At 37.5% G+C, this 24,966-nt stretch overlaps 1 protein-coding gene across 1 annotated transcript in view; it reads right to left on the reverse strand.

Moving 5' to 3' along the window:
- Window positions 1–30: 30 nt before the first annotated feature.
- The window catches only part of LOC121373373 (RNA polymerase-associated protein LEO1-like), a 38,504-nt gene continuing 13,568 nt past the window's right edge, over window positions 31–24,966 (reverse strand). Inside the window, exons 6-14 of the mRNA XM_041499992.1 lie at window positions 24,627–24,718; window positions 22,799–22,935; window positions 20,140–20,224; window positions 14,232–14,350; window positions 12,020–12,154; window positions 10,287–10,422; window positions 8,184–8,370; window positions 5,636–5,993; window positions 31–1,847 (exon numbers count right to left, since the gene is read on the reverse strand). Coding sequence (XP_041355926.1) covers window positions 5,881–5,993; window positions 8,184–8,370; window positions 10,287–10,422; window positions 12,020–12,154; window positions 14,232–14,350; window positions 20,140–20,224; window positions 22,799–22,935; window positions 24,627–24,718 — 1,004 coding nt within the window. The 3' untranslated portion in view covers window positions 31–1,847; window positions 5,636–5,880. The remainder of the gene's footprint in view (window positions 1,848–5,635; window positions 5,994–8,183; window positions 8,371–10,286; window positions 10,423–12,019; window positions 12,155–14,231; window positions 14,351–20,139; window positions 20,225–22,798; window positions 22,936–24,626; window positions 24,719–24,966) is intronic.

Consider the following 24,966-nt stretch of genomic DNA (forward strand, 5'->3'; position numbering starts at 1 on the left):
CATACACAACTGTATATGTATATATATATGTGTGTGTGTGTGTATCCTCCCCCCCCCCCCCCCCCCTTACTTTTTGGCATCTTCCTATGCCCCTGCACTGGAACATTAAAAAAAAATTTCAAACAATATTTAATCAAATATATGAAGTGGATCAACAAACAGGTGATAACCCTAGAGAAATGCCTCTCCGCGAGATGATGTTACATACTGTAAACATTTCAATGATTGATAAACATTTCAATGATTGATAAACATATCTGGCATCATACTTGTAGCAATGTGTTTCTAAAACCGAGGAATAATATTTTCTTCAAAATGTTTATTAGCAACATTTGCTAATTAATTTTAAAATTGTTTAACAATTACTATTTAATGTTACAGAATTGTTTTTAAAAAGTTAAAGTTTGTTCTGTTTAATGACATCATTAGAGCACATTGATTAATTAATAATCGGCTATTGGAAGTCAAACATTTGGTCATTTTGAGAGGAGATCCGCAAATTTTTTCCATAAGTACCAAGAAATCTTTTATATGCACCATCCCACAGACAAGATAGCACATACCACTGCCTGAGACATACCAGTCAAACTTGCACTGGCTGCAACGAGAAATAACCCAAAGGGACCCATCGACAGGGATCGATCCCAAACCAACCATGCATTAAGCAAGCACTTTACCACTGGGCTATGTCCCACCCCTATTTACAGAATTCTATTATGATCACTGAAATTCATGTAGCTAATCACAACGGATATATGTATAAAAAATTCCATATTTTTGTAGACACTTGTTCTTCTGTACAGTGAATTCCTGCAGAGAAAATGCTATAAGGTTGTACTATACCAAATAAAATCCCATAGGCGACCATGTTAATGTTTGTGTTTAAAAACACTATATGCAATATATCAACCAAACTATGACCCATACATATATCAGTACTACAACCCCTACCTCAAAGTATCAACTGAAGAAACTGGTACCTTTCATACTCATTTTTGGTATAACCAGATGCATTTACAACACATAGATGAAATAAAATTGCATACATGTTTTTGCCACATGAAACTAATTTTGTTTACAACAGTCACATTTATCACCGATGGCAGGACTTGTGGTATTAAATGCTCTATCAAATGTTCGGTGCACCATGAATTTTTAACCCAGCCAGATGTTATTTGGTTTAGTACTACCATAACATCTACAAGAAATCATTGTGCAAGTGAAACTCAGCAGGCCGAGTTTACAAATACAAGAGGGGCCTAATCCCCTAATCTGTCTCAACTTTGCGATCTCACAATGCAGTTCAAAACGACTTGCTAAGATAATGTCATGATGGTTCAGAGAGATTTGTAAATTTGTTAGTTTGTCACTAGTCAACACATTTTTACAAAACCTGCTACAAATAGGTGAAATCGTGGATCAAATAAAACACATTTCAAAGTCAATACGTCTTCGTCTTACTTCTTTTTTCTCTCTCAAAGTCAAAATGTCTTTTTTCACTTCTTTTTTTTCTCTCAAAGTCAAAATGTGTTCTCTCTCTCTTTCCACATCTCTCACATTCTCTCTTTTCTCTTACATACTCTCTCTCTCTCTGTGTTTCTCTCTCTCTCTCTCTCTCTGTGTTTCTCTCTCTCTCTCTCTCTCTCTCGCTGTCTTTCTCGGTCTCATTTCTTCACTCATTCACTCTCAGATCCTGCACCACTCCTCCCTCCACTGTGTTCTGAAGCACTCCCCCCTCCTTTGGGAGACCCCCCTCCCCCTCCCCCTCCCCCTGCTTCCTCCTCTTCCTCATCACTGTCCAGCACTCTCGCTTTCTTCTTCTTGGGTCCCGAGTCAGAATCAGAATCCTGAGGGGAAAAAAACATTAAAATTAAAATGACAAAATAAAAATGTTTTAATCCATTTTCCAAATTTTTGTTGTTATAAACATGACTTTTTAGGATGTAAGTTCTGAACCACTGTGGTTCAACTCCCTAATTAAAATTGGTAACAAAACTGTTTATTACCAGAATTGGAATATAATAGGTATAACAAACGTACATGATATGTATGACCCAGATGGCAACTTATTTAAATATGATGGATTTTGTGAATTTTATGGCTTTCATCCACCATTTACTACATTTGAAGGGCTAAAGGCTGCAATATTACATACATGGCCATTTTTATCCACCAAACCACTTTCAGCTGACTTTCTATTTTGGTCAAAGTATATAAATACCATAATACAAAACAAACAGGGGTCAAAACATATATATAACACCTATATAAAGTCATCTTTTTCTCCACCAAAAAATATATCTAAATGGGAAAGAGAATTAAATTTTGAACAAGAATACAATTGGTGGAAAAGTATCAACAGCAATGTGTTCAGTATATCTAAGGATACCAAATTAAGATGGTTCCATTATAGAATAATCCAAAGAATTCTCGCTACAAACAAGTTTCTCTATAATATTAAAGTGATAAGCAGCCCAAATTGTAGCCTCTGTAATGCGTCTATTGAAACGTATACGCATTTATTTTCTGATTGTGTACACGTCCAAAATTTAATTAAACAAGTCGAGCAATGGATAAAAGAATCGGCAGACATTATAGTTAGCTTCTCTCGTACCAGTTTTCTTCTTGGCCACTCAAAGAACAATATTATAATTGACATTATTGCTCTTTTGACAAAGCAATTTATATATAGTTCAAAATTTCTGAAGAAATCACTAGATATTAAAATATTAAAAATTCATATACATTCTTATTATATATTATAAAAAAAAGGTATTCCAATAAAATCAAATATAATGAATTTATTAAAAGATGGAGTGTATACCATAAGTAGTTTGAATAAATATCTCTAGGTAATCCACCACTGACAGTATCTTAAGTATTTATTACCAGATATATATACATGTACAAAAAAAATTGAGTGTTTAGTACTGAGTGAGGTTCAATGATGTGTTGGCAAGATATTTGTTGTTTTATTTCATAGTATATTAATTTTGATCTGTGTATGTATGTATAAAAAAAATATATATATACTGTGTGAAAATGTGACCAAAAATGGAAATAAAATATTCAAATGAAAAAAAGAAAGAAAAAAAAGACTTTTTTGGGTTGGAACATTCCCCCACCCCGCAAAAAGCACCAAAACCCCCCACCAACCACAAAAAAAGCCCATTAGATTCTAAATTTAAAAGCCACCCAAAAATTTCTTGGTTTTTGTTTCCTTTGGTCTTCCAGGAAAAGCTGAAAATAATTCCCGACTGTACAAAAGCCTACAAAGTTTTCTGAAATATTGTTCGAGGCAATTTTTATCCATTCATCAATAAATGTTTTATTTGCTTCCAGTCTAATATGAAAAATAATAAAATATTCAGACTAAAATGGCAGTATAGATTATTAAAAACTAAAAAAAAACCCACCTGCATATACAAGATAGAACGAGCTCTATTTGTTATGATTATAAACTCATTATTTGGCTTGAACAGGATAAAACTAATATCCTTTATTATAAAAAAAAAAACCAAAAACAAATTCCCACAAAAAAAACTTATTATTTTTATCCTGCAAACCAACAAGGAGAGTGGGGGAAAACAAATGTATTCTTACATTTTGATACTAAAAAAACACTGAGTGATATTTTGCCATTGGCAGCAAGGTATTTTTTTTCTGCAATTTACCACAGACAGGACATCCCATGACTTTTGATGTATCAGTCACGCGGCACTGGTTGGGATGGGGAAAGGAAAGAAACTGTTTTATTTAACGACGCACTCAACACATTTTATTTACGGTTATATGGCATCGGACATATGGTTAAGGACCACACACATTCAGAGAGGAAACCCGCTGTCGCCACTACATGGGATACTCTTTTTGATCAGCAGCAAGGGCTCTTTTACATGCACCATCCCACAGACAGGATAGCACATACCACGGCCGTTGATATACCAGTCGTGATGCACTGGCTGGAATGAGAAATAGCCTAATGGGCCCACCAACGGGGATTGATCCTAGACCTATGATGCATCAAGAGAGTGCTTTACCACTGGGCTACATCCCGCCCTGGGATGGGGAAACAGCCAGCGAGTCAACTGCAGTGGTTTGTAAGCACCTCAGGCAAGCACACTACAGTCGGAGTTCAATCCCACTCTCTAATATAGGGAAAGCCCAGCGAGTCAACTGCAGTGGTTTGTAAGTACCTCAGGCAAGCACACTACAGTCGGAGTTCAATCCCACTCTCTAATATAGGGAAAGCCCAGCGAGTCAACTGCAGTGGTTTGTAAGTACCTCAGGCAAGCACACTACAGTCCGAGTTCAATCCCACTCTCTAATATAGGGAAAGCCCAGCGAGTCAACTGCAGTGGTTTGTAAGTACCTCAGGCAAGCACACTACAGTTGGAGTTCAATCCCACTCTCTAATATAGGGAAAGCCCAGCGAGTCAACTGCAGTGGTTTGTAAGTACCTCAGGCAAGCACACTACAGTCCGAGTTCAATCCCACTCTCTAATATAGGGAAAGCCCAGCGAGTCAACTGCAGTGGTTTGTAAGTACCTCAGGCAAGCACACTACAGTCGGAGTTCAATCCCACTCTCTAATATAGGGAAAGCCCAGCGAGTCAACTGCAGTGGTTTGTAAGTACCTCAGGCAAGCACACTACAGTCCGAGTTCAATCCCACTCTCTAATATAGGGAAAGCCCAGCGAGTCAACTGCAGTGGTTTGTAAGCACCTCAGGCAAGCACACTACAGTCGGAGTTCAATCCCACTCTCTAATATAGATCACTAACAAATATCACCCTGTGCAAAGAAAAGGAATATCTGCTTAACAACGTCTCGGTACATTTTAAACTGTGGCTATGTGATGTCTGACATCATGTTATGGTTATTTTGATACATGTAAAAGGCTGCAAGGGATCTACAATATGCACTTTTCCATAAACAGGACAGTACATACATACAATGGCCTTTGATGTAGCAGACATTATTTTTGCATTTACCATAGTCTGACACCCAATAGCTGATGTATTTTTCGTGCTGAGGTGTCGTTAAACATCTAATCTATTCAATCTACTCTATTGATGTACCAGATGTGGGACACTGGTCAGGATTAAGGGGCAAAAAACTGAGTCCACTGAAAGTGATTGATCCTGTAATCCATCACACCTCAGGGTAAGACTACCACTGAGCTACATCCCACTCTACCCTCAAACTGAGTATGTAAAAAGTCTGTTTTGTTTAACGACACCACTAGAACACACTGATTTATTAATCAATGGCTATGGAATGTCAAACATTGGGTAAGTTTGACATGTAGTCTTAGAGAGGAAACCCGCTACATTTTTCTATTAGTAGCAAGGGATCTTTTAGACAGGATAGCACATACCAGCAGGGATTTATATAGGCTTATCGCCTGTTTGCCGATCCACTTCATTTATTTGAATAAATATTGTTTGAAAAACAAAAAAACAAACATAACACGGCCTTTGATATACCAGTCGTGGTGCACTGGCTGGAATGAGAAATAGCCCAATGGGCCGACTGACAGGGATCGATCCTAGACCTACTGTGCATAAAGTGAGCGCTTTACCACTGGGCTACGTCATGCCCCAACTAGGTGTGTCACACAGTGTAATTACGTACCTGGTCGCTCTCCAGTTTCTTTGGTTTCCACGATTTCTTCTCGGGTTCTGACTCCTCAGACTCGCTGTCAGAAGAGTAAATATTTGGCTACGTCATGCCCCAACTAGGTGTGTCACACAGTGTAATTACGTACCTGGTCGCTCTCCAGTTTCTTTGGTTTCCACGATTTCTTCTCGGGTTCTGACTCCTCAGACTCGCTGTCAGAAGAGTAAATATTTGGCTACGTCATGCCCCAACTAGGTGTGTCACACAGTGTAATTACGTACCTGGTCGCTCTCCAGTTTCTTTGGTTTCCACGATTTCTTCTCGGGTTCTGACTCCTCAGACTCGCTGTCAGACGAGTAAATATTTGGACGTTCTGAAAAACAATTTCAATTTCTATTAAAAACCTGAACTCAATTTCACTAAACATCGTAAGCGTAAGAGGGGTTGGGCAAAAATTAACCTAGCTGACCATTTTCTCTATATTTTCCATGGACATCTATTTTATATGAATAACCTAATATTGCATTGTAAAATAATAATAATAATTAAAAACAGAAAAAGCTTTGGCCTCAACGGATTAGGTGAGTCATGATATGTAATCCCCCAGGGCCATGCCCCAAAACATTTTTAATCAATTATTTCACTTTGGTGGTTTTGGTTAAAATATTAAAACAAAATGTGGATCCCTTTCGGACTTCAGCTCATTTGCCTTGCACAAACTCAACTTGCTCCTTTTACAATTCTGTGACACCCCTCTCCGCTTTACAAATGTCTAGGTCTGCCCCTGCTATCAAACGTATTATTGTAAAACTTATATTTGATGGACTGTACAATGTTTTACTTTCATCTTTTCCAAATTCAACATAATATTTTCTCTACAATTTAAAAATATAACATATATCCACACAAATGACTGCCTGCTCAACTGACTATTATTTTCATAGGGTTGAAAGATATCTAGACAAAAATAACCCACCAAGAAAATCCACCCAAAAGAAACCCAAACGTCATCTTGCATATTACCAACACAAATAATAAACTTGTTCATGACGTGGCGAAATTTTAGTTGCGGATCCAAGAGTTGGATATGACATTTTTTATTCAGCCCCATTTTCTACTACTTTGTTGGAAAACATGAATTGAAATCATCATAAAATATATATATTTTTTTTAAAGTGCACATCGACTTGTCCAAACATAGGGAATATAGTGTTTTTAACTACATAGGATAACACTGTCACCTATAGGATTTTATTTGGTACAGTACAACCATGTGTTGGTATACTGGAAACAGTGTTTCCAAACTTTATCAAGTTTATTCGTCCTTTCTTTAAAAGTTAACAGTTTCTTTTGTTTAACAACAGTACTAGAGCATATTGATTTATTAATAATCAGCTTTACATGTCAAATTTCTACTAAAGAGAGTTGCAATAGAAAACAGACGTAGATTTACGTGCAAAGTAAGTTAGTAGTATTTCTACGACCAGCTTCGTGAAATGGAGTAAACCTACACGTAGACGTATGACAGGTGTAAGTTTTACATGCATGTAAACATGTTTACGATGTTTAGTAAACCAGGTTCCTGGTGTAAAGGTGACACAGACTTTCTGTAAATGACAGTTGCATTAAAGCCAACTTTCTATAGAGCTCTTACTATTATCTATCTAAACATTATACAAATATACCCATTAATTTTCAACATTTTAGGATACATAATTTTACCCTTCGTACCCTCTGCCAGAAACCCTGCCAAATTTCCAACACATTAATGCTGGTTTTAGTGTTGTAAGTGGATTTGATTACCCAATCAAATTTTGCATTATATACCGAATGAATTTTGCGTTTTACAGCTCTCTTTATCTATAGGCAAAAGTATCTCTATTTTTCTATAACACTGTTTTGAGTTTCACACCTCTCTCTATATAGACACAATTATCTCTATAACACGGTTTTGTATTTCACATTTCTATAATATTCTTTTGTATTTCACATCTCTCTCTATAGACAAAATTATCTCTCTTTTTCTACAACAACGTTTGAGTTTCAGAACTCTTTCTATAGACAAAATTATCTATTTTTTATAACACTGCTTTGCATTTCCCATCTCTCTCTATAGACAAAATTATTTCTATTTCTCTACAACCCAGTTCTGAGTTTCCCACCTCTCTCTATAGACAAATTTATTTCTATTTCTTAATAACCCAGTTTTTTTCTCCCACATATCACTATAGATAAATTTATCTCTATTTTTCTACAACCCAGTTTTGAATTTCCCACCTCTCTCTATAGACAAATTTATTTCTATTTCTTAATAACCCAGTTTTTTTCTCCCACCTATCACTATAGATAAATTTATCTCTATTTCTCTACAACCCAGTTTTGAATTTCCCACCTCTCTCTATAGACAAATTTATTTCTATTTCTTAATAACCCAGTTTTTTTCTCCCACCTATCACTATAGATAAATTTATCTCTATTTTTCTACAACCCAGTTTTGAATTTCCCACCTCTCTCTATAGACAAAATTATCTTTATTTTTCTATAACACTGTTTTGTCTCCCACCTCTCCTGGCCCCGGCCTTGTACTTCTTCTTGAGTGCCGCGATGGAGATGGTGTTTTCATCATCCTCGTCCTCCTCGTCGTACCCCTCCAGGTACGATGAACTCATCCCTCGTGCGTGCGCTCGCTCTTTCATCCGCCTCTGCTGGCTCTCACGACGGATAGAAGCTCGCAATCGCTCCTCTTCTTTCTGATCAATTGATAAAGTAAGAACGATTGTTTAATGACATCTCAGGATATTGTAAATAATCACTATAAAAGTTAAAGTTATTTTCTTTGAAGGGACTGTCCGGAGTTTTCTACCATTCTGAGATGTTTCTGACTAAGTGAAATTACACGTTGAATACTTTTAGAATATCTGTGTCTGTATATTCAATGTGTTTCTGGCCATCTTAATGTTTGTGGTGGCTAAAACTTGGCTTTACTTCTGAAGATATATTATTTTTAGTATGTACAAAATTATTGGAAGGTAAAATCTGTTTCGGCTTCTAGAAAGATTCTGGCGATTTGAAACATCTTGTACATACAAACACTGATATTGTAAACAAGAAATTGCATTTCATATCTAATTTATAGGTAGTAAGTAATTTCTGCACCCTTGGTAAGACATTAACAATGCGATTACAATTACCTGTATTTGTAAGACTTAAAGACAAAAAAAAACACCATTAAAAAGAAAGCTATTCACTGACAGTATTACTGAAATCAATACAACACACAAATGTACATGAAAGGGTTGTTTTGTTTAACAACACCACTAGAGCACTTTGATTTATTAATCATCAGCTACTAGATGTCAAACATTGGTAATTCTGACTCGTAGTCATCACAGGAAACCATGCTACATTTTCCATTAGGAGCAACAGATCTTTTATATGCATCATCCCACAGACAGGATAGCATATACCATGGCCTAGATATACCAGTCGTGGAGTACTGGCTCAATGGGCCAACCAATGGAGATTGATCCAAGATAGACCACTCATCAAACGAATGCTTTATCACTGAGCTACATCCCATCCCTGACACCTTTAAAGTACATCGATTAATTAATAAAGAAAGAAAGAAATGTTTTATTTAATGACGCACTCAACACATTTTATTTACGGTTATATGGCATCAGACATATGGTTAAGGACCACACAGATTTTGAGAGCAAACCCACTGTCGCCACTACATGGGCTACTCTTTCCGATTAGCAGCAAGGGATCTTTTATTTGCGCTTCCCACAGGCAGGATAGCACAAACCATGGCCTTTGTTGAACCAGTTATGGATCACTGGTCGGTGCAAGTGGTTTACACCTACCCATTGAGCCTTGTGGAGCACTCACTCAGGGTTTGGAGTCGGTATCTGGATTAAAAATCCCATGCCTCGACTGGGATCCGAACCCAGTACCTACCAGCCTGTAGACCGATGGCCTAACCACTACACCACCGAGGCCGATCGATTAATTAATCTTCATCTACTGAATGTCGAACATTTGGTAATGTTAACATGTAGTCTTAGAGAGGAAACCTGCTACATTGTTTCCATTAGTAGCAAGAGATCTTTCATATGTGCTACCCACAGACAGGATAGCACATACCAGTTTGTGATCCACTGGCTGGAATGAACAATAGCCTGGGATCAATCCTGGTTCTGACACATAGTTTTCGGAGAAAACCTGCTACATTTTGCCATTAGCAGCATTATGCATGTAGCCTAGTGTTACAGCGCTCACTTGATATGTGGTCAGTTTGGGATCGATCCCCGTTAGTTGGCCCATTAGGCTATTTTTCGTTCCAGCTAGTGCACCGCGACTGGCATATTAAAGGTCGTGGTATGTGCTATCCTGTTGGTGGGACAATGCATATAAAAGATCTCTTGCTGCTAATCGAAAAGAGTAACACATGAAGTGGCGACAGCGGGTTACCTCTCTCAATATCTGGGTGCATTGTTAAATAAACCATTTCCTATCATTTACATGCACATTCCCACAGACAGGACAGCACATACCAATCATGGTCTAGAACTGCTTCTCAACTTGTAGCATCTACTAAAATGTCTAAAGCAGATCTTGCTTCTCATTCCACAAAATGAATTTCAAACTTAGCCAGTACGAATACCTTTATCATCTCTGATCTGTGAGCATCGGGGTCGTGACCTGCTATAGGTAAGACCTTGACCTTCTGTGTCTTGGTTGACCTGTCTGCGAGTGACATCGTCATCTTACGATGAGTGAAAGATTCTGTGGAATGTGGTCTACAAAAGAAAACACAACAAATACACTTGCAGGATTTAAAGCTGCCAACTCTCCATTTCCGAGGTACGTGCCTTTTTGGTTTTCACATAAACATTAACTTTGAGCTACTGCCAATGACATGTTGGATTTGTCAGAAAATATGTAGCAAAATAAATTTTCAGTTTGTAAAACAAAGCATAACAAAATTAAGGATGTTTAAAGAATTGTACACTTATTTATTTATTTTTGATTTTGCTTTCTGATGATTTAATAATAACATTTATTCTGCATTTATTCTATACATTGACAAAAGCCAAACATAAGCCTGACTCGACTTGAATAATACAGATCACATTTTTAAGTTCTATATCATTAATTTGAATACAATATTTTTAAACCTAACAAAACTTGCATACCAAAACAAGAATAAATGATTTTTTGACTATTATTGTTGGATAAAAAATAACATGTTATTGCTTTAAGATACCAGGCCTGGTGCTTATAAAACTTTTAGAGTCAAGACTCGAGACTAACAGAATCTGAGAAACTAATGTCATGACAACGCCATACAAATTGTATGAATGTGACCTCATTAAAGATTGAGTCAGGACTCTTAAACGTTTTTATAAGTACGGACCCTGGTCAAGTAAGTTAAGGCAGTAACCAGTTATTCTCTATATATCTGCAGATTTTCACTTTTTAATTAATTTTTTGTGATTGGTGATTAATGATAGGCTACCAATTTTCTGCTGTCACGACATTCCAGTTGCTAGATGAGTAATCTTACAACTCGATTCTTGCCGTATAACCCATTAGTTGTTAATCTGAGCGCACCTGGAGTTAGGGAAATTACAATACAACCATCAAATTGGCTAACTTTTTGTTGGCAGTTGGTAGTCTAAGCCTAGCATAAGTCTTAAACTCTGCAATACCCGATACACGTTAGGCTATTTTAAAGTTAGTTTGCTTTGTTTAACAATACCACTAGAGCATACTGATTAATTCATCATCGGCTATTGGATGTCAAACATTTGGTAATTCAGACAGTCTTTGCAAGGAAACCCACTATATATTTCCATTAGCACAAAAGGATCTTTTATATGCATTTTTCCACAGACAGGAAAGCACATACCACGGCCTTTGACCAGTTGTGATGCACTGGTTGGAATGGAAGGAAATGTTTTATTTAACAACACTCTCAATGCATTTAAATTACGGTTATATGGTGTCGGACATATGGTTAAGGACCACACAGATATAGAGAGGGGAAACCCGCTGTCACCACTTCATGAGCTACTCTTTTCGATTAGCAGCAAGGGATCTTTTATATGCACCATCCCACATACAGGATAACACATACCACGGCCTTTGATATACCAGTCATGGTGCACTGGCTGGAGCAAGAAATAGCCCAATGGGGCCCACTGACGGGAATCAATCCCAACCGACCGCGCATCAAGCGAACGCTTTACCACTGGGCTACGTCCCGCCCTTGGTTGGAATGAGATATACCGAGGTTGTTCGATCCTGTAGCACAAGCACATCAGGCGAGCACTAAACTGACTGAGCTAAACCCTGCCCCTACCCGATACATGATACGACTATTTGACAACGCACCTGAAGGAGAGTTTCGTCTTGAACACACACTGTCCCTGTAGACCCGTGCCCTGTCGCACAAACAGATGGTTGAAATCTCCGTGGATCGGCATAATGTAGACGTCAAACACTTCATCTCCAAGATGCAGTGACATGCTAATGAGAAAATAATTCACATCATGGTTTTGTCATTTTTGTACATTTATGATATCAATGTGCAATTACAAAGTTAGTCTTGTTCTTCATTGGATATCTGGAATGCTGAAATACATGTGAAGTTTTGGAATAAAACTTTTGTATATAATGAGAGATATGGGGGACTCGGTTACCCCATCCATTGAGATGATGAGTCTATTTGAAATTACAGCTAAAAAAAAGAAGCTAAAAAGTTTGTTTTATTTAACGATACCACTAGAGCACATTGATTTATTAATCATCAGCTATTGGATGTCAAACATGGTAATTTTGACTCGTAGTCATTAGAGGAAACCCGCTACATTTTTCCATTAGCAGCAAGGGATACTTTATATGCACTTCTCAAGCCTTTGACCAGTTGTGGTGCACTGGTTGGAATGAGAAAAAACCCAATCAGTTGATTGGATCCACCAAGGTGGTTTGATTCTGCTACACAAGCACTCGTCCGACTGAGCTAAATCCCGCCCTAAATACTAAATATCAATTAAAAAAATTAACGTTATTCTTCAATAAAATGCAGAAAGAGATGTCATTAGAATAAGAATTGCCTTTAATGAGTGACATAGATGCCAAAGACTTACCATCCAATAAACTTATCATGGATAAAATTGACTGCTTTGTGACATACAACTCAACATTGCAAGTGCTACTAATAAGTTTTAGTCAGAAACATTAAAAAAAAAATTAAACCAGTTTTTTGAGGAAATCACTTTTGCTTGTTTTTTTTTTTTTTTTTTTATCCACTTCCCCTTTCCTTTCTCTCCTTTGAATTCCATCTCATTTCTTTCCTCCTATCTTTCAACTTCTTTCACTGTCCACCTCTAAGTGACATCCCAGTCATTGTCTCTCCAACCGTGACAGGTGCTTGTATCTGTGCCACACATCTGTTCCCCTTCAGCTTTTAGCTGTAGGCTTAGTCTGACCACTTCAGGGAGTGTTCAGTAGTTACTTCTGGCACTGTTAAAAGGCACTTGTAACCACCTACTATGCATCCCTACTACCGGCGGTCGTTAATTAGTGCCGTGGGTCAGACCAGCTTTATTAGCGGCAGAGGACGAGGATGCCAGGTGGGTGCAGGGAAATACACAGAGACTGCACCCGTGGAGGAAGTTGAGACAGGTAGGCGATGGTGTGGACAGCTCAGAAGACAGAGTCAGAGGAAACTGACAGAAAGGGTCGAAACAGGCGTGCGAGAAATTGGATTAAAAAAATAAATATTATATATATATTAAGATAATGAGAATGATAGGCAGAGGGTGAAAGATGAATGAATGTATGAGCCAGCTTTGAAGGGATCTGAACCACTGTCATCAGCTTGATTGTCCAGCAGACACTTTTGCTTCATAGATACGTTTTAAAACAACTCATAAATGGATATTTAATGGCCACTCATGTAATATTCTTTATATAAACAACTCGAGAATAAATGGTATCTAACGGCCACTCGTGTAATATTCTTTATACAAACAACATGTAAGATAAATGGTATCTAACGGCCACTTGTGTAATATTCTTTATATAAACAACAACTCGTAAGATAAATGGTATTTAACGGCCACTCATGTAATATTCTTTATATAAACAACTTGTAAGATAAATGGTATTTAATGGCCACTGGTGTAATATTCTTTATATAAACAACTTGTAAGATAAATGGTATCTAACGGCCACTCGTGTAATATTCTTTATATAAACAACTTGTAAAATAAATGTTATCTAACGGCCACTCGTGTAATATTCTTTATATAAACAACTTGTAACATAAATGGTATCTAACGGCCACTCGTGTAATATTCTTTATATAAACAACTTGTAAGATAAATGGTATCTAACGGCCACTCGTGTAATATTCTTTATATAAACAACTTGTAAGATAAATGGTATCTAACGGCCACTCGTGTAATATTCTTTATATAAACAACTTGTAAAATAAATGTTATCTAACGGCCACTCGTGTAATATTCTTTACATAAACAACTCGTAAGATTAATGGTATCTAACTGCGACTCGTGACATTTTCTCTACATCAGTGTGTTACCTTCCATCGGACCATCTAACCATTCTGGCATTGCTCTCTCTCAGTGAGTTCCCGTCAACATCTTTGATTTCGTTTCCTTCTTCGTCTTTCTTATATCTCCAGCGAATTGTATTCTCCACCTACACAAAATACAACAAAGGGTTTAAGCTAACACTCGACAATTGTAAATCAAAGTTGAATTTGGCAAATATATTTCATTATTAATTTGCCAAAAGGTTAATTTGAAAATTGTGTCATTAAATGTAGATCAACCGCCATTTTAGCTGGCTCACAGTGTATTTTGCCTGTGTATCTGCTTGCATAAGCTCATAACTGAGTTGACTCTCTTGGCAGATTTTGTTCCTGGCATAACAGTTGGAAAGAAAGAAATGTTTTATTTAACAACGCACTCAACACATTTTATTTACGGTTATATGGCATCAGACATATGGTTAAGGACCACACAGATTTTGAGAGGAAACCTGCTGTCGCCACTACATGGGCTACTCTTTCCGATTAGCAGCAAGGGATCTTTTATTTGCGCTTCCCACAGGCAGGATAGCACAAACCATAGCCTTTGTTGAACCAGTTATGGATCACTGGTCGGTGCAAGTGGTTTACACCTACCCATTGAGCCTTGCGGAGCACTCATTCAGGGTTTGGAGTCGGTATCTAGATTAAAAATCCCATGCCTCGACTGGGATCCGAACCCAGTACCTACCAGCCTCTAGACCAATGGCCTAACCATGACATCACTGAGGCCTGTAAACCCTATAGCTGCCTGCTCAGCCTTTGGAAAAATAGCATCTACATCTAGCCTTTTTACTTCATAAAAGTGACACCAAAAATCCATTATTTTATATTTGGCACATGGCTGGTCTTGTCGGATTTGTCTCGAGCTGAGTATATAAAGTTTGTTTTGTTTAACGACACAACTAGAACACACTGATGTGCAATGTGACTTGTTGGTTTTCATAAATGTTTATTTGTTTTTGATCGTTGTGTTGTTCCTTTAGTTGTTACAATGTAACAACATACCATAGCCTTTGATATACCAGTCATGGTGCACTGTCTGGAATGAGAAAAAGCCCAATGAGCCCACCAACTGTTAATTTGTCTCACTAATTGATGTAACCGATTGTAAAACATCAACCACATTAGAGGCTGTACCGACACTAAGTGTTTTAGCTCATCGGTGCCCAATCAAAGAACATGGGATTTGGGCGACAATGGCCTGATTGGGTATTAATACAGGACAGTGTGTAATTGTTTTGAAAACCTTATATCTGATTTTAAATCGACCATATTTAGTGAGAGAGGGGGATGTCAAAATGAAATTATGTCTCAGTTTAGTATATTTACTAAGTGTGGGGAAAAGCGCAAACGTGACACGACTGACAAGACGGAACAACAAAAAATTAAAACTAAATATAAAAAATATGACAAGACAAAGAGAGTTAGGAAATGTGTACCAACGTGGAAAAACTCATTTACCTGGCTAGAATATTCAGAAGATGAAGGTATAATGTTTTGTAGGATATGTAGAAAATTCCCATCTATTTCGGCACAGCCAAACAAATTGAAAAGCCAAAATGCCATGATTCACGGTAGTAACCATTTTCATTTAGACACCATCATGGCACACAAAACGTCTTCAGTTCATAGGGAATTCGTTGTATTTGATCAAGAAGGGAGTAAAACTAGTAGTACAAAAGAAGGTGGTATACAGTTTGAAGATACATCGATAGGAATGCTCCTCTCGAAAATGGATAAGTCAAGATTAGACAAGATGACAAAGTCATTCAACAGAGCGTACACATTGGCAAAACATTAAAAACCACTGTCAGATATGCAATTCCATTGCCGCATCGCATTAAAACTAGACTTGGATATAGGACAAAATTATCAAAACAACGATACGGCACGACTTTTCATAACAAGTACATCGGCATTCCTCCGAGCAAAAGCTAAGAAAAGGGTTAGGTCAACAAATTTTATGTCACTGCTGGCCGATGGTAGCACTGATAGAAGTGTAAAAAGAACAAGAGACAGTCTTCATTAGATTTGTGGGGCGTGACAGACGACATTTGTAGACATTGTCGAAACTGGAACATGCACACGCTTACGGTGTATTTTCTGGTTTGGGCAGCACTTTAACCAAATCTGGACTTAGCATAGAAAGTGTTACAAAAGACAAACCAAATAGGGAAGAACCGGCTTTAGTAGGAGTAAACTTCGACGGAGCTAATGTCATGCAGGGACTTAAAACCGATGTTGTGGCCAAATTCAAAGCAGCAGCACCATACATCATCCCTATACACTGTGTTGCCCACAAACTGGAACTGGCCATCCTTGATGCGGTGAAGGATATACCCTATCTAGCCAAATTCAAAGCAGCAGCACCATACATCATCCCTATACACTGTGTTGCCCACAAACTGGAGCTGGCCATCCTTGATGCGGTGAAGGATATACCCTATCTAGCCAAATTTAAAGCAGCAGCACCATACATCATCCCTATACACTGTGTTGCCCACAAACTGGAACTGGCCATCCTTGATGCGGTGAAGGATATACCCTATCTAGCCAAATTCAAAGCAGCAGCACCATACATCATCCCTATACACTGTGTTGCCCACAAACTGGAACTGGCCATCCTTGATGCGGTGAAGGATATACCCTATCTAGCCAAATTCAAAGTAGCAGCACCATACATCATCCCTATACACTGTGTTGCCCACAAACTGGAGCTGGCCATCCTTGATGCGGTGAAGGATATACCCTATCTAGCCAAATTCAAAGCAGCAGCACCATACATCATCCCTATACACTGTGTTGCCCACAAACTGGAACTGGCCATCCTTGATGCGGTGAAGGATATACCCTATCTAGCCAAATTTAAAGCAGCAGCACCATACATCATCCCTATACACTGTGTTGCCCACAAACTGGAGCTGGCCATCCTTGATGCGGTGAAGGATATACCCTATCTAGCCAAATTTAAAGCAGCAGCACCATACATCATCCCTATACACTGTGTTGCCCACAAACTGGAGCTGGCCATCCTTGATGCGGTGAAGGATATACCCTATCTAGCCAAATTCAAAGCAGCAGCACCATACATCATCCCTATACACTGTGTTGCCCACAAACTGGAACTGGCCATCCTTGATGCGGTGAAGGATATACCCTATCTAGCCAAATTCAAAGCAGCAGCACCATACATCATCCCTATACACTGTGTTGCCCACAAACTGGAGCTGGCCATCCTTGATGCGGTGAAGGATATACCCTATTTAGCCAAATTCAAAGCAGCAGCACCATACATCATCCCTATACACTGTGTTGCCCACAAACTGGAGCTGGCCATCCTTGATGCGGTGAAGGATATACCCTATTTAGCCAAATTCAAAGCAGCAGCACCATACATCATCCCTATACACTGTGTTGCCCACAAACTGGAGCTGGCCATCCTTGATGCGGTGAAGGATATACCCTATCTAGCCAAATTCAAAGCAGCAGCACCATACATCATCCCTATACACTGTGTTGCCCACAAACTGGAACTGGCCATCCTTGATGCGGTGAAGGATATACCCTATCTAGCCAAATTCAAAGTAGCAGCACCATACATCATCCCTATACACTGTGTTGCCCACAAACTGGAACTGGCCATCCTTGATGCGGTGAAGGATATATCCTATCTAGCCAAATTCAAAGCAGCAGCACCATACATCATCCCTATACACTGTGTTGCCCACAAACTGGAACTGGCCATCCTTGATGCGGTGAAGGATATATCCTATCTAGCCAAATTCAAAGCAGCAGCACCATACATCATCCCTATACACTGTGTTGCCCACAAACTGGAACTGGCCATCCTTGATGCGGTGAAGGATATATCCTATCTAGCCAAATTTGAGGAAAAAATCAAACTGATTTTAAAATTCTACCGCCTAAACAACGCCGAGAACACGCTCAGACTGGCAAGATTTTGGAACAAGACTTGGCTCATTTCAGTGGTGTGAAACAGGTACGTCATATTTTATTTATTTATTTTATTTATTTATTTGTCATTTTCCATGGTAAACCTTGCATTGATAATATGTATAAAGAAATCCCTAAATAAGCTCCAGTTAACCTGTAAAATAGACGAACAATTGATTATTTTGTATTTTAAATTTCCATTCAGTATTAATGTATCAAATTTAGTATAACAGCATCATCGGCTGTTCCATTAATTGAACGTGTGCAGAATTTCCCCACCATTTCTTAGTTTTTTCTTGTTTTACCACAGGAGGAGTTTGTAATCAACTCTATGGTTAATCTTTATGGTTGCACGTTATACTTATAAGAATTTAATAAAAACATTTGTTATTTCTGATACACAGCAATCACATTCATTCAACTGTATGATGATTAAATACATACTGGGGCATAGCCAGAGAGGAAAAACTGCCATTGACATATATACGTTATTTATGTTATTTTGTAAAATAAAACATGACTTGGTTTTGCATGATGCTATAAATAGCATTTGTAGCGACATTCACGGTGTAGGCAATAGGCCTACTATAGTCCGTCCCACAGGGAACGCCTTTTTTCATATAATGGAATTAACTACAAGTTATTTATTTCTGAGCCGACTGATTTGTAAATTTCACACAAAAATATTATGGTTTTTTTTATATTTCCAAAACACTTGTACTTTTCTTCTTATGTCAAACTAAACTGAAATTATTTACAATTGTTTTTGGGTTTTTTCAATACAATGATGGAGACAATTATAGTATATAGAGATGATAAAACAATTTACAAACCATTTATTTTTATTTAATTAAAAATACATTTATTTACGTAATACATTTATTTTGTTAATATTTTATTTATTTATTTATTTATTTTGTTAATATTTTATTTATTTATTTATTTATTTTGTTAATATTTTATTTATTTATTTATTTATTATCTTTATTCATTATTTGATAATTATAATTGTAGGTTCATTGGATGGCCAGCAAAGATTGAGCAATAAAGGCGGTGCGAAAAAACTACAAAGCACAATGTTCTCACGTTGAATCTGCTGCAGCCACCAGAACAGAAACTACCTCCAATAAAGCACAGAACTTCACCAAGGAGATAACAAGTTTCAAATTTGTAAAGTAAAAGTAGTTTATTTTATTTAACGACGCCACTAGAGCACATTGATTTTGTTATCTTATCATCGGCTATTGGACATCAAATATATGTCATTCTGACACTGTCTTTAAGAGAAAACCCGCTGTCGCCACATAGGCTACTCTTTTATGACAGGCAGCAAGGGATCTTTTATTTGTGTTTCCCACAGGCAGAATAGCACAAATCATGGCCTTTGTTGAACCAGTTATGGATCACTGGTCGGTGCAAGTGGTTTACACCTACCCATTGAGCCTTGCTGAGCACTCACTCAGGGTTTGGAGTCGATATCTGGATTAAAAATCCCATGCCTCGGCTGGGATCCGAACCTAGCACCTACCAGCCTGCAGACCGATGGCCTAACCACGACACCACCGAGGCCGGTAACTTTGTAAAGATGCTACTTATCATGCTTGATGTCCTGTCGATTCTGAAGTCATTGTCTGAGGTAAATTACTCCTAAATTTAATTACAAGCTAAAAAAATTGATAATTATGACTCATAGACATCAGTTTGTTTGTTTTGTTTAATGACACCACTAGAGCACATTGATTTATTAATCATCGGCTACTGGATGTCAAACATTTGGTAATTCTGACATTTAGTCTTAGAAAGGAAACCTGCTACCAGTTTTCAGCAAGGGATCTTTTATATGCACCAGCCCAGAGACAGGAAAGCACATACCACGGCCTATGACCAGATATGCACTGGCTGGAATGAGAAAAATATAAAAATCAGTATTCTCCTGCAATACCTTAAGTTTCAATCTCGCTCGTCCTTCTTCATCCAACACCTCGTCTTCATCAATTTCGTCTTCATAAGTAGCCGTGTCAAATGGTCTGAAAACAACAAGAGGTTCAGTGAAAAACTGTAAGAGTAATTTTTTAAATCACTATATATATCAATTACTCCATCAAATCTCAGGAGACCACACTATTACTGTGCTACATCCAATGCAACATCTCATCTCAAAGTGGAATGATAAAATCTTGAAAGTATGGGTTATTTTACCTGGTTTCTATAACGTGGCAGTTTGATAGGTTTGTCATAATATTAAAGAGACATTCCTGAGTTTGCTGCATTGTAAGATGTTTCCGACTAATAAAATATTTCTACGATTAACCTTACAAATTAAATATATTTTCTTGTTTAGAATATCAGTGTGTATATTCAATGTGTTTCTGGTTATCTTAATACTTCTAAGAAGCCCAAACTAGATTTTGTCTTCAAATATTTTCGTATGTACAAAAAAACTATATTTTAGGAAATAAAATGAAATTTAACTTAGTACAAATATTAGAACGATCAGAAACATGTTTAATATACAGCCACTAATATTTTATGCAGAAAAATATATTTGATATGTAATTACAATCGTTAAAAAGTCTGTTAGTCGATAACATCTTAAAAATTGCAGCAAACTCAGGAATTTCCTTTAACAATTTCTTGTGATTCAACAACAGAAAGGTGTGTGATAAATTCTTAAGAGTATCACATTTAGTTTCACCTGTTTCTAGAAATTCTACATTGAGGAAATTTTGTTATTTTAAGGAATATTTTGTTTTCAAAATTTTTATTAGCAATAATTGTTAACTGACTGAAATTTGATAAGCAAAAACTTTTCAACATTTCAGAACTGTGTAGCAATCTCTGAAATATGTACTGTGAATTGTGACATGACACAGAACAAAACGTTCCCTGAATTTGATGCAATGAAGGAAATGTTTTATTTAACGACACACTCAACACATTTCATTTTCGGTTATATGGCATCGGACATATGGTTAAGGACCACACAGATAGTGAGGGAGAAAACCTGCTTTCCCCACTTCATGAACTACTCTTTTCGATTAGCAGCAAGGGATCTTTTATATACACCATCCCATAGACAGGATAACACATACCACGACCGTTGATGTACCAGTCGTAGTGCACTGGCTGGAGGTGGTGCACAGGCTGGAGCGAGAAATAGCCCAATGGGCCCACTGACGGGGATCACTCCCAAACCGACAGGGCTATATCCTGCCCTTGATGCAATGAAGACCTCATACAAGGTTTGTCATCATCAAAGACATTTATACAGTAAAACCCCACCTAACGACCACCCCGCTTTTAAGACCACCCAGCTATAAAGACTGGAATATTTCCGTATTATTTTATAGTAAAACTCCCCCGGTATTAAGACCACCCCACTATTACAGATTATGACTAGTAAATTCAGACCCAATTGTATTTTTCAGTGCATCTGAACCATACAAATGCGACCACAGCATTTACTTGTTAAGTCACATAAGTGACAAACAATAAATAACGTGGCAAAACCTTGTCTAGTTGTACATGCTATGGTGTTAAAGTTAATTGCAGGTATATGTGCTGCTCAACTAGCAATTAAATAATCTTATATTTATTTAATTCGAAAGACAAAGGTATTAATTTCGAACTACAAAGCCGTAGTTAATTTCTGGAAGGTACGGCACACAGTCATTGTACTGTATAATATGCACACAATAGTGTTGAAAAGTAACAGTTATACAGAGTAGCATTTTTTTAATGAAAGCAAATGCCAAACCATCCTAGTACTTTATTTTTCATAGAAACTGACAACAAATGCAACGATTGTCAAGTTAGATATAAGTCACATGTTAAGACCGTGTACATCCTAAAATGTTGTAATTTTTCTAGACAGTTGTTAATCTCTATTGTGTAATAATAAAGAAAAAGAACGGATTGAAGCTCACAAATAACTGAAGCAGGTTTGACACTTGATTATTCTGTCATTTCAATGTAAATGTTAATACACCGTTATTACCAATTAGGTTTACCAGTTTACACATTACCGATGACAAACGAAAAGGAAGGGTGGGAGAGACGTAAAGTTCACAATCAATATTTACCAAACAATCATCATTTTGAATGTTGGTAATTAGGTATTAGGACCACCCCACCTTTAAGATCAATTTTAGTAAGTACCACCAACGGTCGCAATAGCAGGGTTTAACTGGACTGCTATCTACATTTCTTGAAGCTCACTCCTCCCACCCCCACAATATGAGTCATAACACCCAAGTATTTTATATTTTATCTAGCTTTCCCATAGAGTTTTGCTGGTTTTGGCCGACATGCTGAAGAGATGATCCAAGGTCTGTTATGATGTAAGGAATTACTGCATTTCCTGTGCTGCCTCCTCTCTTCACCAACCCTAGAAATGTGAATGATAACACTCTAAAATTATTATACATTGTACCTGGTTTCCACACTGAGGAAATTTGGCAGCTTGACGTAGTGAAGGGACGTTCCAAGGTTCTTCATGATCCGAGGGATTTCCACTTCTACCTGGTTTTCTCAAGGTTCGTCCCTCCCCACCAGCACTATAAATGCAAGCGATACCACCCTGATAATATTACATATTTTACCTGGTTTCCACACTGAGGAAATTTGGCAGCTTGACGTAGTGCAGGGATGTTCCAAGGTTCGTCATGATCCGAGGGATTTCCACTTCGATCCGAGTCTCCGGTGGCTCCTCCTCCTTCTCTTCCTCCTCCTCTGCCATCTAACAAAGGAAAGGAATAGTTGCTTAGCAACACCTCAACACATTTTAAAACTATGATCTGGGGCGTAGCCAGAGAGGGAAAAAAAACCCGCTGAGGTAAACCCAGACCTGTAAAATAAATACCCTTGTCATGGGAAAAATAAAATAAATCTGTGGAAATTCCAGACGAGGCAAGCACCTCGTCTGCCTTATGCTGGCTATGCAACGATGATGTATCATAAATTTCTTTTCTTAGTCAGCTGCTTATTATATTTTAATGAAAATAGCATATCCTGGATTGGACAAAACTGGCCAATCACAGTGAAGCTGACGAAATCCAGTCACGGGAATGTATTATGTGTGAATACTACTTGTGATCGTGAAATAATACTTTCGATCTAACTCTTGTGTGTGATGCGGCAGTCTCCGTCAGCCAAAAGGCGCATTGTGTTTTTTGTAGACGAAATGAAAATGAGCATTTATACATTTTCGCGTAGCTCTCACATTTCTGTATTTTTGAGCCAACATAAGAGACACTCTTATGAGCATGGCTATAAACACAAGAATTCAGTTGTTCAGTGCACTGTGATTAACATAGGTTCAACTACAAACCAAGTTTGATTGAGCTAGGACTTACAGTTTGTGAGAAACTGATCTAAACACAAAACTTGAACACAAAAGTTGACCCTGACCCTGACACTACCGTCGGAAAAGTAAGACTGTAAATCAGGAAATGTTAGTGAATTTAGTGAGGTCATACAATTTTCATAACGCTAAATTTAATATTTCATGACGCTAAATTTAATATTTCATGACGCTAAATTTAAAGACATATGAACGACTGTTACGAAAACCTTTGAGCGATTGTTTTGTCTGTGATTATCTGAACTCGCAACAATAGAAGGAAGAAAGGAATTTATTTAATTACACACTCAACACATTTACAGTTATATGGCGTCAGATTTGAGGTTGAGGACCACACAGATACTGAGAGGAAACCCGCTGTCGTCACTTCATGCGCAATAATAGTTATATACTATTGATTAAACCAAAAAGATAGCAAACAACACTAGTTAGTTAGCATGCACATTAAGTACTGCCATTTTCTAATACATTTCAGTTGTCTGTATGCTGCTTACCGTCAAGATTCATCAAAAACATTATTTCAGCTGTTCCTACAAATTATAATTATTCTTGTTTTAGTTTTTGATATGATGACCGTACTAAAGTTATATGTCACTAATATGTCAGTTGTTTGGATTTCACTAAGTTTTAAGATTGCTAATATTTTATGATTTACAGTACCTAAATCTAGCCTTTTTACTTCGTAAAGGATAGAGAAAAATGAAAAAAAAAAAAAAAAAATCCTCATCTTTTTCACAGATGCAGTCACATGTATAACAATTAAATATTATGTCAAAATGGAGAGTAAAAAAAGTTTGTTTTGTTTAACAACACCACTAGAGCACATATATTTATTAATCATCAGCTGTTGGATGTCAAACATATGGTCATTTTTGACACAGTCATTGAGAGGAAACCTGCTACATTTTTTTATTAGTAGCAGTCATGGTACACTGGCTGGAACGAGAAATAGTCCAATGGGCACACTGACGTGGATCGATCCTAGACCGACCACGCATCAGGCGTGCACTTTACCACTGGTCTACGTCCCGCCCCAAATGGAGAGTAAGTTAAGTGTGTTGACTTACCGAGTGGCGATCCCCTTCACCTTCCTCCATCTTCGCTTCTCCTTCGTCCGAGCTGATATCATCAGCATCACCAAACAAGTCACCCATTGTCGCTGAAATGTATCAACCAGTGAACATGAAACACATATTGTAAAATCTTTTTACAGGTTATTTGAATATGTTAATTAAAGGAATTCCAAACACACTGTCGCTGAAATGTATCAACCAGTGAACATGAAACACATATTGTAAAATCTTTTTACAGTTTGTTTTAATATTTTAATTAAAGGAATTCCAAATGCATTGTCGCTAAAATATACCAACCAGTGAAAATGAAACCCATATTATAGAAACCTTTTAC

Source organism: Gigantopelta aegis, chromosome 5, assembly GCF_016097555.1.
Source record: "Gigantopelta aegis isolate Gae_Host chromosome 5, Gae_host_genome, whole genome shotgun sequence".
Taxonomy (NCBI): domain Eukaryota; kingdom Metazoa; phylum Mollusca; class Gastropoda; order Neomphalida; family Peltospiridae; genus Gigantopelta; species Gigantopelta aegis.